General features: G+C 43.3%; 2 protein-coding genes and 1 long non-coding RNA gene across 3 annotated transcripts in view; 2 read left to right on the forward strand and 1 right to left on the reverse strand.

The window, feature by feature from the left end:
• The window catches only part of akt3b (v-akt murine thymoma viral oncogene homolog 3b), a 17,895-nt gene extending 14,406 nt beyond the window's left edge, over nt 1-3,489 (forward strand). The window contains exons 10-12 of the mRNA XM_034856482.1: nt 1,033-1,042; nt 1,543-1,750; nt 3,185-3,489. Coding sequence (XP_034712373.1) covers nt 1,033-1,042; nt 1,543-1,750; nt 3,185-3,270 — 304 coding nt within the window. The 3' untranslated portion in view covers nt 3,271-3,489. The remainder of the gene's footprint in view (nt 1-1,032; nt 1,043-1,542; nt 1,751-3,184) is intronic.
• Nucleotides 3,490-6,001: 2,512 nt separating this feature from the next.
• Nucleotides 6,002-8,302, forward strand: LOC117934673. Its single transcript, XR_004654538.1, has 2 exons — nt 6,002-6,132; nt 8,159-8,302. It is a non-coding gene; the product is annotated as an uncharacterized LOC117934673 (long non-coding RNA).
• Nucleotides 7,893-14,768, reverse strand: part of pus10 (pseudouridine synthase 10) — a 13,093-nt gene continuing 6,217 nt past the window's right edge. Inside the window, exons 9-16 of the mRNA XM_034901095.1 lie at nt 13,730-13,855; nt 12,517-12,573; nt 11,620-11,696; nt 11,358-11,413; nt 11,144-11,261; nt 10,288-10,430; nt 8,990-9,089; nt 7,893-8,144 (exon numbers count right to left, since the gene is read on the reverse strand). Coding sequence (XP_034756986.1) covers nt 8,106-8,144; nt 8,990-9,089; nt 10,288-10,430; nt 11,144-11,261; nt 11,358-11,413; nt 11,620-11,696; nt 12,517-12,573; nt 13,730-13,855 — 716 coding nt within the window. The 3' untranslated portion in view covers nt 7,893-8,105. The remainder of the gene's footprint in view (nt 8,145-8,989; nt 9,090-10,287; nt 10,431-11,143; nt 11,262-11,357; nt 11,414-11,619; nt 11,697-12,516; nt 12,574-13,729; nt 13,856-14,768) is intronic.

Below are 14,768 nucleotides of genomic sequence, written 5' to 3' on the forward strand. Positions count from 1 at the left end.
TGCTTAGAAATTAAGTGTTAACGAGCAGTTGGACAGGTGTACCTAATAAAGTGGCCGGTGAGTGTATATATGTATATACATATCTATGTATACATACATATATATGTATATGTATATGTGTGTGTATATACGTGTGTGTGTGTGTGTGTGTGTATACTGTATGGTTAAAAAAAAACATTGGAAAAGCAGATAATAAAACAAATATCACTCCAAAAGCTTAAAGACTAAACTGACCAAGCACAATCATTAGAGAACAGTATTTTAGCTCCATTCATTATTTATAATCATTATTTGGCTTAGGCGGTGTCCAAAACAACGTGGGCGCTGTAACAGTGGGGGACACCCCCGATCACCTGACACTAGCTGTGTGCGACATCTCAGCACCAAGGTTGTGGGTTCAAATCCCGGTCGTTCTGTTCCGTTTCGTTACGTACAGTAAGAACATGTCCCAGCTCCGCACCTTTAACACTCATGTTGTCCTCATGTTGTCCTCATGTTGTCCTATATCAATGTTCTTTTTAATTCCCCAAAATAACATGATTGATTCCACCCAACGCTCTTTGCCAAGTACAAATCTCTACTTTCATTAATTTTGGGGCGTCTTATTCAATTTTATAGCATTGTAAAACAAAGTGAAGTGTTTTTGAAATAGTATTGAGTAAAAGTTGACATATTCCAGTCTGTGATTATCATCAACATCCATTCCTTTAATTTTAGTCTCAATAATTCCTAATTTCTGCTTTTCTAACTCAAACATTAGGTATAATTTCCTATAAATGTGGTTTATTGACCATAAATTCCCCAAATAACTGTAAAACTAAAGTTAATACGTTAGTGGTAGTGTTGAAAACGTCAAACAAGGGACAAACATTGAAAAAAAGCATCAAACGTGTTGAAAAAAAGGACAAAAAACGTAAGAAAAAGATTTTTAAAAATCGATTACAAAGCGTCAACAAAATTATTGATTGTTTAAAATTTTGACGGGAAGACGACACAAGGGTTAACACAGCTCTGGACAGCGGGACCTTTCAGACTACAGGGCGCCTTCAGTGACCTTTAGTGACCTTCAGTGACCTTCAGTGACCTTTAGTGACCTTCAGTGACCTTTAGTGACCTTTAGTGACCTTCAGTGACCTTCGATAGGTGAAGATTCAACACACAGCTGTCTACTCTGCTTTCACGAAGGAATGAATTGGATGAAGTCATTTAACACCAAAAAACATAGTAAATGAATAACAATACATGGATATTATAGAAGGATATATATGAAATCATGCTTAAATGTTATTTTTTTACTTGTTATACGTCGCTGAAACCAGCCGAGCACCCGGGAGGAGAGTTCAAGGTCGTGTGTACGCTGTGTTACATTTCCACTGTTTTAGTGCAACGCTCCATTTTTCCCTTTAAGTTTTTGCGGGTGCTTCTGCTTCTTCTTCTCTTCCTTGCAAACACAACCACGTTGCAGTGTGTGAACACTCAAATTAGCTGTGCATTGTGGGTATTTTATAATGGACTATACAGTGAATGGAATGAACCGCGGAGGGTCCGAACGCCGCCGCAGCATGGCGTATGCGCTGTAGCGTGCACTATTTCACTATGACACAACCACTGACTCTGCTGCCTTTCTACTTCCTGTCTGACCTGCAGCTGGTCCCGCCCTTCCAGCCCCAGGTCAGCTCCGAGACGGACACGCGCTACTTCGACGAGGAGTTCACAGCACAGACCATCACCATCACTCCGCCGGAAAAATGTAAGCACGCCTTCCTACGTCACGCACCCACCGACACCTCGCCGACAGACCGGGTCCACAATAAACTTTGTTTTTGTGCCCTAGCCAAAAGGTAGGCCAGGGCACAATATTCAGATTTTACCCGCCACTCAATAGATTACACCAGGGGCCTTTAAAAAAATCTTAAGCCAAGAACCGCTTAACTGAGAGGAAGGCGGAGCAGGGACCCCGCGCTACATGTTCCATAATCAATTTTTCGAATGTGTCTTGTACTTTTTTCTCCACACACACAAATCTGCTTCATGGCTACTGATAATTTCACATTTTGCATATTAGAAATGATCTCCGGCTTCCCTAGCTGTCTGCTTTATGCCACCGGTGCAGTCTAAAGGCGTTTGATTGGCTACATATTGAAACATTTATTAATGACTGTGGAAGATTAATTGTAAAAACACTTGTTTGTTTGTTTGTTCTGTCTCTTGAATGCACTTTATACAGATGAAGGTTATTGTAAATCCATCCAGCTCCACTGGGCCATGCAGAAGCCTGATTTGTGGCTATGGAAGTAGACGCTATATGTTCTTGACGATAGCGGATTTGAATGGTTGCTTTGGGGCGGGGGGGCGGGTCTTGAGTCTTGTTGCCCGGGGGACATGAACTTGTTGATCCGGCCCTGCTTGGTGTGATGATGTAATGTTAGTTTTGCAGTGTTTCCTGCAGATTTAACCCGCTGATGTTTGCTACCTATGATTTGTGATGACTCCTAAAATATGGCAGAAAGAACACTTACCGTACCGTACGAACCCGGAACCGGTGATTTAACGGCACCGCTCAGTCAACATCACTAGCTACGTAGCTAGTAGCCCACTGTAAGGTGGAGGATGGCCTCATATGTTTATCTCTTTGTCTCTATGTCGCTAACATGTCTCTATGTCTCTAACATGTCTCTGTGTCTCTACAGATGACAAGCTAACGTGTCTCTGTGTCTCTAACATGTCTCTATGTCTCTACAGATGATGAGCTAACGTGTCTCTATGTCTCTAACATGTCTCTATGTCTCTACAGATGACGAGCTAACGTGTCTCTATGTCTCTAACATGTCTCTGTCTCTACAGATGACAAGCTAACGTGTCTCAATGTCTCTAACATGTCTCTATGTCTCTACAGATGACGAGCTAACATGTCTCTATGTCTCTAACATGTCTCTATGTCTCTACAGATGACAAGCTAACATGTCTCTAACATGTCTCTATGTCTCTAACATGTCTCTATGTCTCTAACATGTCTCTATGTCTCTACAGATGACAAGCTAACATGTCTCTATGTCTCTAACATGTCTCTGTCTCTACAGATGATGAGCTAACATGTCTCTATGTCTCTAACATGTCTCTATGTCTCTACAGATGACAAGCTAACATGTCTCTATGTCTCTAACATGTCTCTATGTCTCTACAGATGACGAGGACGGGATGGACGCGGCGGACAACGAGCGGAGGCCTCATTTCCCACAGTTCTCCTACTCGGCCAGCGGGCGGGAGTGAGCGCCCCCCCTCGCCCCCCCGCCCGCCAGCGTCCTCCCCACTCGTGGCCATTTTGAGGAAAACACGTAGCCATTTTAGGAAGAAGAAAAGAAATACCAGTCTCCCCTCTTTTTCTCCTTCTCTGCCTCCTCACAGACGGGGAGAAGTCTTTTTAGGGACTTTAAAAGAGGTTTTTGCACAGTGGGACAGACTCCAGCCGGTCTCCCCACACTAAAAAAAGAAGAAGAAGAAGAAGAGTCTCGTACATTTTCAGCGCTACTTACTGCAGAAGGCAATGTTTTTGTTATTTATTTTTTCTGTCTCCGTCAGTATTAAGGTGTCGACCCGGGTTGCGTTCCACTCTTTTTGTTTGTTTGTTTGTTTTTACCTTTTATTTTTAATTTAGATCTTCTTTTGACTTTTTTGCACTTGGTTTGGAAGAGCCGTTTTAGGGAACAAAAAAACAAAAATGTTGCCTTATGTGTGCAGACGTTTCGTATCATACCGACAGGGTGGTTTTGGTCTTTTTTTGGGGGGGGGGTTCAGGGGTTGTGAAGGGTCATTCTTAGTGGAGAATCAGTGCATGGCTCGGGTTCACTCAAAAAAATAAAATACAAAAAAAAAAGATTTTCTTTCTCATGCATTTGCCATGACAACGCTCCCCCCCCCATTCCCATGGCGATGGACACAACCCGTTAACACAGAAAAGAAGGACAAGAACGGACGAGTCTGAGTGAGTCCTTTTCACCGTTGCAGTGTCGCTACTTTTTGCGCTCGTGTTGTTTTTTCTCGACCCATTGTGTTCTCTCTCTCTCTCTCTCTCTCTCTCTCTCTCTCTCTCTCTCTCTCGTTCTTTTTCTTTTAAATAAAAACACTAAACTGCCAGAAACTGCACAGTTCACTCAGGCGCCACAGAGCACAACCGCGTTGGAGCTCAGCTAACCGCTCCAGCTTCCCACAGCCGGCGGGGGAACGAGGCCTTTTCTCTGCTTTCTCACCGCTACTCTTCCTCCTCCTCCTCCTCCTCCTCCTCCTCCTCCTCCTCCTCTTCACCTCCTCTTTTTGTTTTCCTCATCGTAGCTGTAGGACTAGTGGAATGGGTGTTTACACAGGGAAATGTGGCTTAATGTACGTATGTACTGTATGTATATATGTGGGACATGGGGGTCAACTTTATGCTGTCATAGCGCGCACACACACACACACACACACACACACACACACACACACACGCACACACAGAAAAAAGAAACAGCTGTGAGATCGGGCTGAAGTTGGCAGTTTACTCCAAACTCTAAATGAAATTTAACGTTTTTTTTTGTAAAACGAGCAGAATTTATCCGAACACTCGCTACATCTACAGGTGTGTGTGTGTGTGTTCAACGGCTCCTGTCAGGTGGAGCCGGACCAGCACCTGTCAGGTGGAGCCGGACCAGCACCTGTCAGGTGGAGCCGGACCAGGGCCAGCACCTGTCAGGTGGAGCCGGACCAGGGCCAGCACCTGTCAGGTGGAGCCGGGCCAGCACCTGTCAGGTGGAGCTGGACCCTGCTGCGAGTTGAAGCCAGTCTGCTCAGAGAGGCTGTGTGTAATCCTAAACCCAGAGAAATAGAAACCTCAGCTGACGTAGAGTCCTCCTCTGGGCGTTTAGTGTTAAAGGAAGACGTAAAGAAAAGAGTTAATGCTCCGCGGTTCAGATTAGAGACGGACGGATGGAGGGAGGTGGGTGGTTAAATCTGTTCAGTCTACGTGATGTTTCTGGACAGAGAGAGAGTTTGTTTGGGCGTTAAAGGTCCCGTGGCATGAGCACATCACTGTTTTTAACATTAACATTAATATGAGTTCCCCCAGCCTGCCTATGGTCCCCCCAGAGACTAGAAATGGTGATAGGTGTAAACCGATCCCTGGGTATCCTGCTCTGCCTTTTGAGAAAATGAAAGCTCAGATGGGCCGACCTGGACCCTTATGACCTCATAAGGGATAAGATTCCAGATACTAAGGAAAGCTCAGGCTGAAAGGCTGAGACTTCAGATACAGTATTAGGGGACCACTAAGGTCTATATAAAGAGACTTCAGATCCAGTATTAGGGAGCACTAAGGTCTATATAAAGAGACTTCAGATCCAGTATTAGGGACCACTAAGGTCTATATAAAAGAGACTTCAGATACAGTATTAGGGGACCACTAAGGTCTATATAAAAGAGAGTTCAGATACAGTATTAGGGGACCACTATAAAAGAGACTTCGAAACCCTTAGGGGGGACTCTATATAGAAACCTGTGAAGCTTCTTTTTGGTTGCGTAGCGACCATTTCTCCGCCTATAAAGCCACGTCAGATTTCATGTTTTTGGAGAACAACGCCCACTTCATCTGCTCTGCTGTTCCTACAGGTCTCTTCAGGGTTCCTGCACACATCTAGGGAGGTTGAGAGGAAGATTTTGGGGGGGGTGTCCAGGTCCTGGTTGCAGAAAGTTTGGTAGGAAAATCAGTTTTTATGATGAATTATGTCATCCCGTATTCTTTAAGCACACGTGTACGAGAGAAATATGACAAACATATCAAAAAAACAAAACAAGACGTTTTGTGAAATTAATTTGGTTTTTGTTTTGAGGGGGGGGGGGGGGGGGGGGGGGGGGGGGGGGGGGGGGAGGATCTTTACTATGACTGTGAAGGAACCCTGACAACACACACACACACACACAGACACACACACACACACTCATATTCACACACACACAGATAGACAAAAGACTGTTTTTAGACAATAGACCAGAGCGAAGATGTAATTTATCACACGGACACTAACAGAACCGAGGCTTCCAGGTGCAGAGGGCCGTGTCCTGTCATTATTATGAGATATTAAATATATTTACACACACACACACGTTAATCCTGAACAGAGGTTATCAATAAATCACTAATCATGTCACAGATCCTGAGGAAACTGAGCCGTGAGACACTCATGTACGAAGACAGTGAGGACTGCCAGGAAAAGTCGAGTCGCCCCAAACTTCTTGATGTAAATATGCAATGCCTTTCTTTCTCTCTCTCTCTGGTTTTTTTTTTTTGGGGTGGGGGGGGGGGGGGGGGGGGGGGGGGGGGGGGGGGGGGGGGTCTTTTGTGGCATCCGGACAGACAACAAGCCCTTTTTTTTGTTTTTTTCTGTGTGACTGTACTTCGAGCTCGCTGATGAGAATGGTGCCCGAAAAAACAACAACAAACTGCATTTAAGAAGAAAAAAAAAAAAAAACATTTAAAAAAAGAAGAGAAACAATAAAACAAAAGACAGCATCAAAGACTGGACTCTTCCGTTGAGTTCCTCGGGTCGACGCACCGACTCACTCGACTTCTTATTGTCCGCGGAGGACGTTTCCACGGAGACGACCCCGTCCCCCCGGCCTTCCTTCCTGCGGTCCCCGCGGTCCTTTCTGTGAGAGGACATGACTGTCCCTGAGGAGTCTGCACTGTCCTTACCGTTCCCCTCTTTATAAAAAAGGAAAAGAAAATCAAAAAGGGGGACCATGGAAGGATTTTTGTTGTTTTGTTTTTGTTTTATTTTTAGTTTTTTTTTGTTGCAGTGCCGGTTTCATCAGGTCGTTCCAATCCCATCATCCCTCGCTCCTCCTTTTCTTTGTACTGTAGTATTTGTTTTATTTATGATTGTCATCCTAGGCAGTGTTACCTTGTATGTTGTTTAAAAAAAATAAAAATAAAATAAAAAAAAAGCACCTCTTAAAGCCGCTGGATGATGAAGATGACGATGATGAAGATGGATTAATTGAAGTATTTTTATTTAATTTTTTTTGTCTTTTATTTTTTTTGATCGTTTGCTTGTTTGTTTTCTTACCAAAACATTAGGGCAAGAACCCAGTAGTGGACTTGCGTTGCCGTGGTAGTATTTATTTTGAATTAAATTAAAAGAAATACATTTCAGGGTTTCTGCTGTCGTGACTCTTTATTGCAGATGTTTAAAAAAAACAGAAAAAAACAAATGACCTCGTGGTTTATTTTAGGAAAAGAAAAGGCAGAAATCTGTTTTTCATGCACTGCTCAATGAGGTTTTGGGTTATGCAGAGCCGTAGTCAAGACCACCTTAGTCGAGTCCCAGACAAGTCCAAGACCAAGTCAAGTCGAGTCCAAGACCAGGACTAGTTGACTCCCAGACAAGTCCAAGACCAGGACTAGTCGAGTCCAAGACAAGTCAGAGTCAAGTCGAGTCCAAGACCAGGACTAGTCGAGTCCAAGTCAAGACCGAGTCCAAAAAGAAAAAAGGTTTGAGTCAGAGTCAAGTCGAGTCCAAGACCAGGACTAGTCAAGACCAAGTCCAAAAAGGGTTTGAGTCCAAGTCAAGACCAAGTCTAGTACAGAAAAAAAGGTCTTCTGCATGACAGTATCGAGACAATATTATCAACATAATAAAGACACCTGGACTCGGTCAAGACCAAAAGCCAGAGACCGAGACAAGTCCGAGACCATAGTAAAACGGTCTTGAGTCCGGACTCCAGACTCTAGAGCAGCCCTGCCTTAACGTCTTCTTTCAGACTAGCGGAAAGCAAAAAAAAAAATGTTTTTCTACACTTTGTCAATTTTGTCTGTTAACGTGAGATAATGCCTCATTTGCATATTTAAGAAAACTTAAATTATTCTGAAGAGAGCAGCCGGCAGGACTGGGTGACGGAGGTTTCCTCTGCACCTCCATCCAGCGCTTTATACAGTCATGTTTTTTTAATTTTTTAAAGTCTCAGACACCCGGAACCCGGTCCATGGTTCGGTGTAGCGCCCCCGATCCGGATTACCAGCTCGCTGTCATGGAGATCGAACCTGTGTCCTTTCAGAAACAGGACGAGGCCGGCGGTGGTCACTCCTGTATGGACGGAGGCCAGTCCACATCCACGGACTGAGAGGAGAGAGACACACACACACACACACACACACACACACACACACACACGTTAATCCTGAACAGAGGTTATCAATAAATCACTAATCATGTCACAGATCCTGAGGAAACTGAGCCGTGAGACACTCATGTACGAAGACAGTGAGGACTGCCAGGAAAAGTCGAGTCGCCCCAAACTTCTTGATGTAAATATGCAATGCCTTTCTTTCTCTCTCTCTTTGGTTATTTTAGGGTTTTTTCTTTAATGGCATCCGGACAGACAACAAGCTCTTTGTTTTTCCGTGTGACTGTACTTGGAGCTCGCTGATGAGTCTACATCTAGATCTAGATAGACAGATCTATCTAGATCTGTTACAATATAGTTACGATATGTAGTTTTAATGTGTCCCCGTTTTGACTTTAACCCTGGTGTTGTCTTCCCTTTGACCATAAAAAGAGTTTTTCCCCTCATCTCAACGTTTTGTTGCTTTTTACACTGTTTTTATGAAGTTTTTGGTATTTTTTTTATTTTTAATCTATTTTATTATTATTATTTTCCACTGATTTTGCCGCTTTTTCCAACATTTTTTCACTTGATTTCGACTTCCTTTATTTGGGATATTAAAAAATCAACTTTAAAACAAGTCGAATTTGTTAGATGAAGTGAGTTTTACCCATGATAAAACGACTTAATTTGAGTGCTAAAACTACTCTTTATTTAAATGGAGTCAGGTGAGTTTGACGAAGGCGATTTCGCGGCTGTTTGATGTTCAATATCAAAGAGACACTCGGCTAAATAGTACCGATTTTAAATGTCTGCTTGTGATTGGATGATAATCTCAGGTATCCTTGTTTCGTCTCACCTCCACGTCGAGCTCCAGGATGTCGGCGTCCGTCTTCAGCAGGACGCACAGGTTGGGCTTGGTGCGCCCAAAGTCTCCGTGGACGAACTCTTTGATGTAGCTGACGAACGGACGTTCAGGAGCAAAGTGTCGACATGAGAGAGCATCGTTAGGCCAGAGGTGTTCAACAGGGGGTCTGTGACCCCTATGGGGGTCTCCGGGGTTAGTGCAAGGGGGACCAACAAAAGCCCCTACTCTGTCTCTCAAGCTAAGTTTCCATCCACTTGTCAATCAAATTATCTAAAATTTGTTAAAAAAAAACTCATGTGAATAAATCTGGTTTCCATCCAACGGCTTTATAGCCAATTAAAAACCTGTGGCGATGACGTCACATGACACTGTTTTGCGATCAAATTGCTATTTCGGATTGATAGTTTTTTTAGACATTTTAAGGAGGTTTCCATTCATTTTTGCACCGAATCGCACAACTTTCACGAGTGTTTCTAGACAAAATGGCTGCCGTCTCCATCACATGATCTCTATGGGACAGGTTGTCATAGAGCTCATGTTCCAGCTGATAGAGACACATCGAGCTGTGATAAGGAAACGACGACGCTATCGACACATCGCTATGACGATGCAGATGCAACGTGTCTTTTACTGCCCCCCCCCCCCCCAGCACCGCTGAGACATGTCTCTCTGTCTGAGCGTCTTCCATCGACTCCGCAGGACGTCCCACGGCTCGTCCTAACCTCTGTCGGCCATTTCCTTCCTGAGTTCCTGATAAACTAAACCCAGGAAGTCTCTCGTCTCCTCGTCCGTCCACTTCCGTCTGTCTTTGTTGCCCCCCCCCCCCCCCCCCCCCCCCCCCCCCCCCCCCCCCCCCCCCCCCCCCCATGTGTGCAGACGGAGAGGAAATACTGGATGGAAATGAACTACAACTTCTTCTTCTTCTTCTTCGTTTCGTGGCGGGTTTTAACCTTAAAACGACCTAAAACTAAATCGCAATTCATTATTTAATCCGAAAATAACGTTTCCATCAGTTTATCGCATAAGCCGAATATCATCAAGATAAAATCAGATGACATTAAACGCGTTTCCTTTGAGTCGATATTCATGAAATTCCATCTTATTTCACTGTTTCCAGAAGACATTTTTCATTCGCTATCACTTAATTTGGATAAAAACATGTGGATGGAAAAGGGAGGGTGGGGGGGGTTAACACCCCTGGTTTAGACATTTGAGATAAAGGGGGAGGAGTCTGTAAATGCAGATGTCCCTCGTCCCCGTGTGTTATTGTAAGACTGTGTGCAGGATACGTGCCGGCCTGTGTCTTCAGCCCCAGGTAGAAGTGATGCGAGTCCAGGAAGCGGGTGTTCATGCTGTGGACGACGCGCTGGCGGACCGCCAGCGGCCGCCGGTGCAAGACCCTCAGAGGGGTCTTCTGGTCCAGAGTCAGATCCTGTCAGGACCATCAACAACCAGAACAACGACAACAAGTTTATTTTATATTGTAATCTTCATCCAGTCAATGACAGCTTATAAACAAGTCGTACAACTGATAACGCAGTCTCTGATATAAACTCAATTTCAACCTTTTATCATCTTTAAAATCAATAAATACAAAAGTCTGCTGCAAGAGGGACAAGGACCAGAAGGAGAGCACACACTGCTTACCTGGTAGGTTTCCTTAGTTTAAAGGCTACATCTCACATGTGCTTTTTAGATGGATTTTCTGATTTTTTGGGGCTTTTCTACCTTTATTTGACAGGACAGCTAGGTGAGATAGCGGTGAGAAAGGGGGAGACATGCAGGAAATGGTCACTAACTCCCACATGTGTTTGGTCCCTTGTCTTGTGTCTGCCTGTGTGTGTGTGTGTGAGTGTGAGTCTGTTTAAGTGTGTGTGTGTGTGTGTGTCTGTTTCTGTGTGTGTTTTGTCTCCCTCCCTCCCATCTTTCGTCTATGTTTTTTTTTTTTTTTTGCCCCAGCGTTCTCCGTCTCAGTGTATAGTTTCAAATTGTTTGTCACTGTGTGTGTGTGCGCGTGCGTGTGTGTGATGTTTGAAAGCAAGCAAGCATGTACGGCTTGTGGTGTGTGCATATTTTAGTGTGTGCGGTGTCTGTGCATGCGTGTGAGTGTGTGTGTGTGTGTGAGTGTGCGTGCGTTGTAGGGACCTTGATGTCGTCGATGAAGGCGATGTCTTCGCTCTGAATGGGTTTCTGGGTCCAGACCAGCGCCGTGTACGTCTTGGTTTTCTCCTCCTCGCCCTCCTTCATCCGACTCATGGCCTCCCTAAAGGTTATTTGGGTTTTTATTTATAATAATAGATATTTAGTAAAGACGCTGTAGTTTAGTTCAGTGTCGTTTTACAGTCTCAGATCCTCTCACCTGGAAACAATCTGCAGGTCTCTCACTCGGATTTTGTCCGAAGACTTGTTGATGGTCTGAAAACACGACAAAAACTAAGTTAGCCTTCGTAAAGAAGCACACGCTAGGACAGAAACCACTAAGGTCTATATAAAAGAGACTTCAGATACAGTATTAGGGACCACTAAGGTCTATATAAAAGAGACTTCAGATACAGTATTAGGGGACCACTAAGGTCTATATAAAAGAGACTTCAGATACAGTATTAGGGGGCCACTAAGACCTCTTGCAGCTGCCTCATCTCCATTCTGCTGAGTCGGGTTCTGTGAGGATTCAGCAGCTCCATCGCAAACGGTCGACCTGCCAATTAGGAAGAAAACGGAAACACTTCATTCTTCACAGGTCAGGTGATACGTTTCCTCTGCAGGTGCACCTTTAAAAAGAAGGGTTCTCCTTCTAAGTTAAAGCTGTAACAATCCCAAATGTTGATGTACAAATACACTTATACATCTTTTGGTTATATATCACTGTCATGTGACCCAGATGATGTAATAACACACATGCAACGCCTCCTTATTATCATAAAACATACTTTTTTTGTTGTTGCTATCAACGTGTTTTGGGCCAAGCGCCAAAGACAAACAATTGATTAAAATATTTAGTCCAACCCATAGTCACTCATATAATTACAACTTGGCACATCTTTTTTAAGATTTAAGAATTCTGTATTGTCACGCCAGAGTACACTGTAGTACGAAATTACATGTAAAGCTCACAGATTAAAAGAAAACAGCACAGAAACTATTAAAAACGAGGTATTAGTTACATGAAGGAAAATAAATAGATGCTTAAATGCTTCTATGGGTCTGCAGAGCATGTAGAGTGATAAATATAAATCTATAACTTCGAAATAAAATACTAGATACATACAGTTGTAGAAAAACATCTCACTACCTGCTAGCTGCCTGTCCAAGTATGTCACCCAACATCGCTTAGAGGACCTTTAAGACCTTGGCTAATGTTAGGAACTAATTGTGGTTAAACAAAGAAACCGCAATGATTATGTAACATTAAAAAACATTATCTAATTATCAAATTATTGTTAATTATTGTTACAGGCCTAACTTAAGTCTGCCACAAACGTATAGGGGAAAACAATGAAAACACATTTGGGGCTCACCATTTCCAAGAGTCCGGACGTCCACATCCTCCCGCCCAGACGAAGAGAAATTAAACCCTGGGACAGAAGAAGAAGAAGAAGAAGAAGAAGGGAATGGGGGGGGGGGGGGGGGGGGGGGGGGGGGGGGGGACCACGATGCATCCGTCAGGTAAGTGTTACTCGTTGTGCAGCTTCTACCTGTGTCTACTGTGTGTTTGTGTGGTTTTGGTCATGTTTTCTTCTCATCAACCTGCCAGTTGTGATGATCTGAGATAGGGTCGAGTTACTTCTCTACGTCTCCCTTGTTTTATGTGGATGTGTTGTGTTGTTTTAGCCCTCATGTTGTCTTTGGGTCAAATTTGACCTGTTTTCAGTTGTTTTTTTAAATCACAAAAAAATGGGCCGTTGAAATAAGCGCTGAAAATGTCAACATTAGAAATACCAAATAACTTTGGAAAAAACCTCAAAAAAGGACCCACGACATTGAAAAAGTGACAAAACTGTTGGGAAAAAGCGAAAATGGTGTTTCGTGGTGGAAGGGAAGACAACAAAAGGGTTAAGCCATCAACCTGCTATAGGGGCGGTGCACCATCTGTGCACCCATGGGCGTGCTGGTCTTACAGGGAGGTGTGTTCAGGAGCATTCTGGGCGTGCTGGTCTTACAGGGAGGTGTGTTCAGGAGCATTCTGGGCGTGCTGGTCTTACAGGGAGGTGTGTTTCAACAAAAACCTCTAAAGTTAACAAGCAGCATTTCATCGTTATTTCGACAGCAAATTAGTAAAATGCTCCAAGGCTCGTGCACAGCACACACACACACACACACACACACACACACACACACACACACACACACACACACACACACACACACACACACACACACACACACACACACACACACACACACACACACACACACACACACACACACACACACACACACAAGTGCAGGAGCACACACATGCACAAGATTAAAAATCAAAATATTACGGTACAAATCTGCCATCATAATAATGCTCAATGGTTTAAAGGTGATTGGCTTTTAAAGGTAATGAGAGATGACCTCTGATTGGTTGACTGCATCTTACGCCCACGTACGACACTTTTGAACCATGTGCCTGGCGCTCGGACACTTTTTTCCACCTTCAAACTAGCAAAAAGGTGATTTGGACGCGCCCTAACCGCCCTAACCTGCGCTCAGATTGTTAAAATAGGAGCCGTAGTGTGGACGCACCGTCGGCTCTGAAGGAAGACAGGAGGGGCGCCGCAATCAGCTCCTCCACCGACGACTCCATCCTCCGCTCTCCGTCGATCACCCAGGGCGTCTGAGGAAGACTGCGGCAGAACTTGTTGTACCTGCCTGGACGACAGGAAGAACATCAGGACCCAAAATGTCTCTTACCTTTGATTTTGAATTTCAACTAAATTAAAATAAATCCATTTTTTTTTTTGTAGGGCTGCTCGATTGTCGATTAGTCCGCGTCGAGCTCTTAGTCGGCTGAGACTTCTTCAGTTGTTTACTCATCTTTTCATCCTTTTAGACTTAGACTTATCTTGATCCTTTCGCGATTACTCCCAAAGAGGAAATTGAAAATTCCAGCAGCGGTTTTTGCAAAAAAAAAAGATTAAAAAAAAAAAAGATAAAAAGACAGTTTAAAGACATTCATAAAGAAAATTGGGGTCCTAAAAAGGCCGAATTATCCTAATTTATTTCAATTAAGGCATCAAGATCAATTTCCAAAAGATGTTTTTTTATTCCTTTTTTTAATCAACTTTAGCATGCATGTGTAAACATTTCTCAAGCCACTCTATCTATCTATCTATCTATCTTTCTTTCTATATCTGTATCGTTCTATCTATCTATCTCTGTATCGTTCTATCTATCTATCTATCTATCTATCTATCTATCTCTGTATCTTTCTATCTATCTATCTATCTATGTATCTTTCTATCTATATCTGTATTGTTCTATCTATCTATCTCTGTATCTTTCTATCTATCTATCTCTGTATCTTTCTGTCTATATATCTCTGTATCTTTCTATCTTTCTATCTCTGTATCTTTCTATCTATCTATCTATCTATCTTTCTATCTCTGTATCTTTCTATCTATCTATCTATCTATCTTTCTATCTCTGTATCTTTCTATCTATCTATCTTTCTATCTCTGTATCTTTCTATCTATCTTTCTATCTATCTCTGTATCTCTCTGTATCTCTCTCTCTCTGTATCTCTCTGTATCTCTCTCTCTCTGTATCTCTCTGTATCTCTCTC

This window comes from Etheostoma cragini, chromosome 2 (genome assembly GCF_013103735.1).
Source record: "Etheostoma cragini isolate CJK2018 chromosome 2, CSU_Ecrag_1.0, whole genome shotgun sequence".
NCBI classification, from domain to species: Eukaryota; Metazoa; Chordata; class Actinopteri; order Perciformes; family Percidae; genus Etheostoma; species Etheostoma cragini.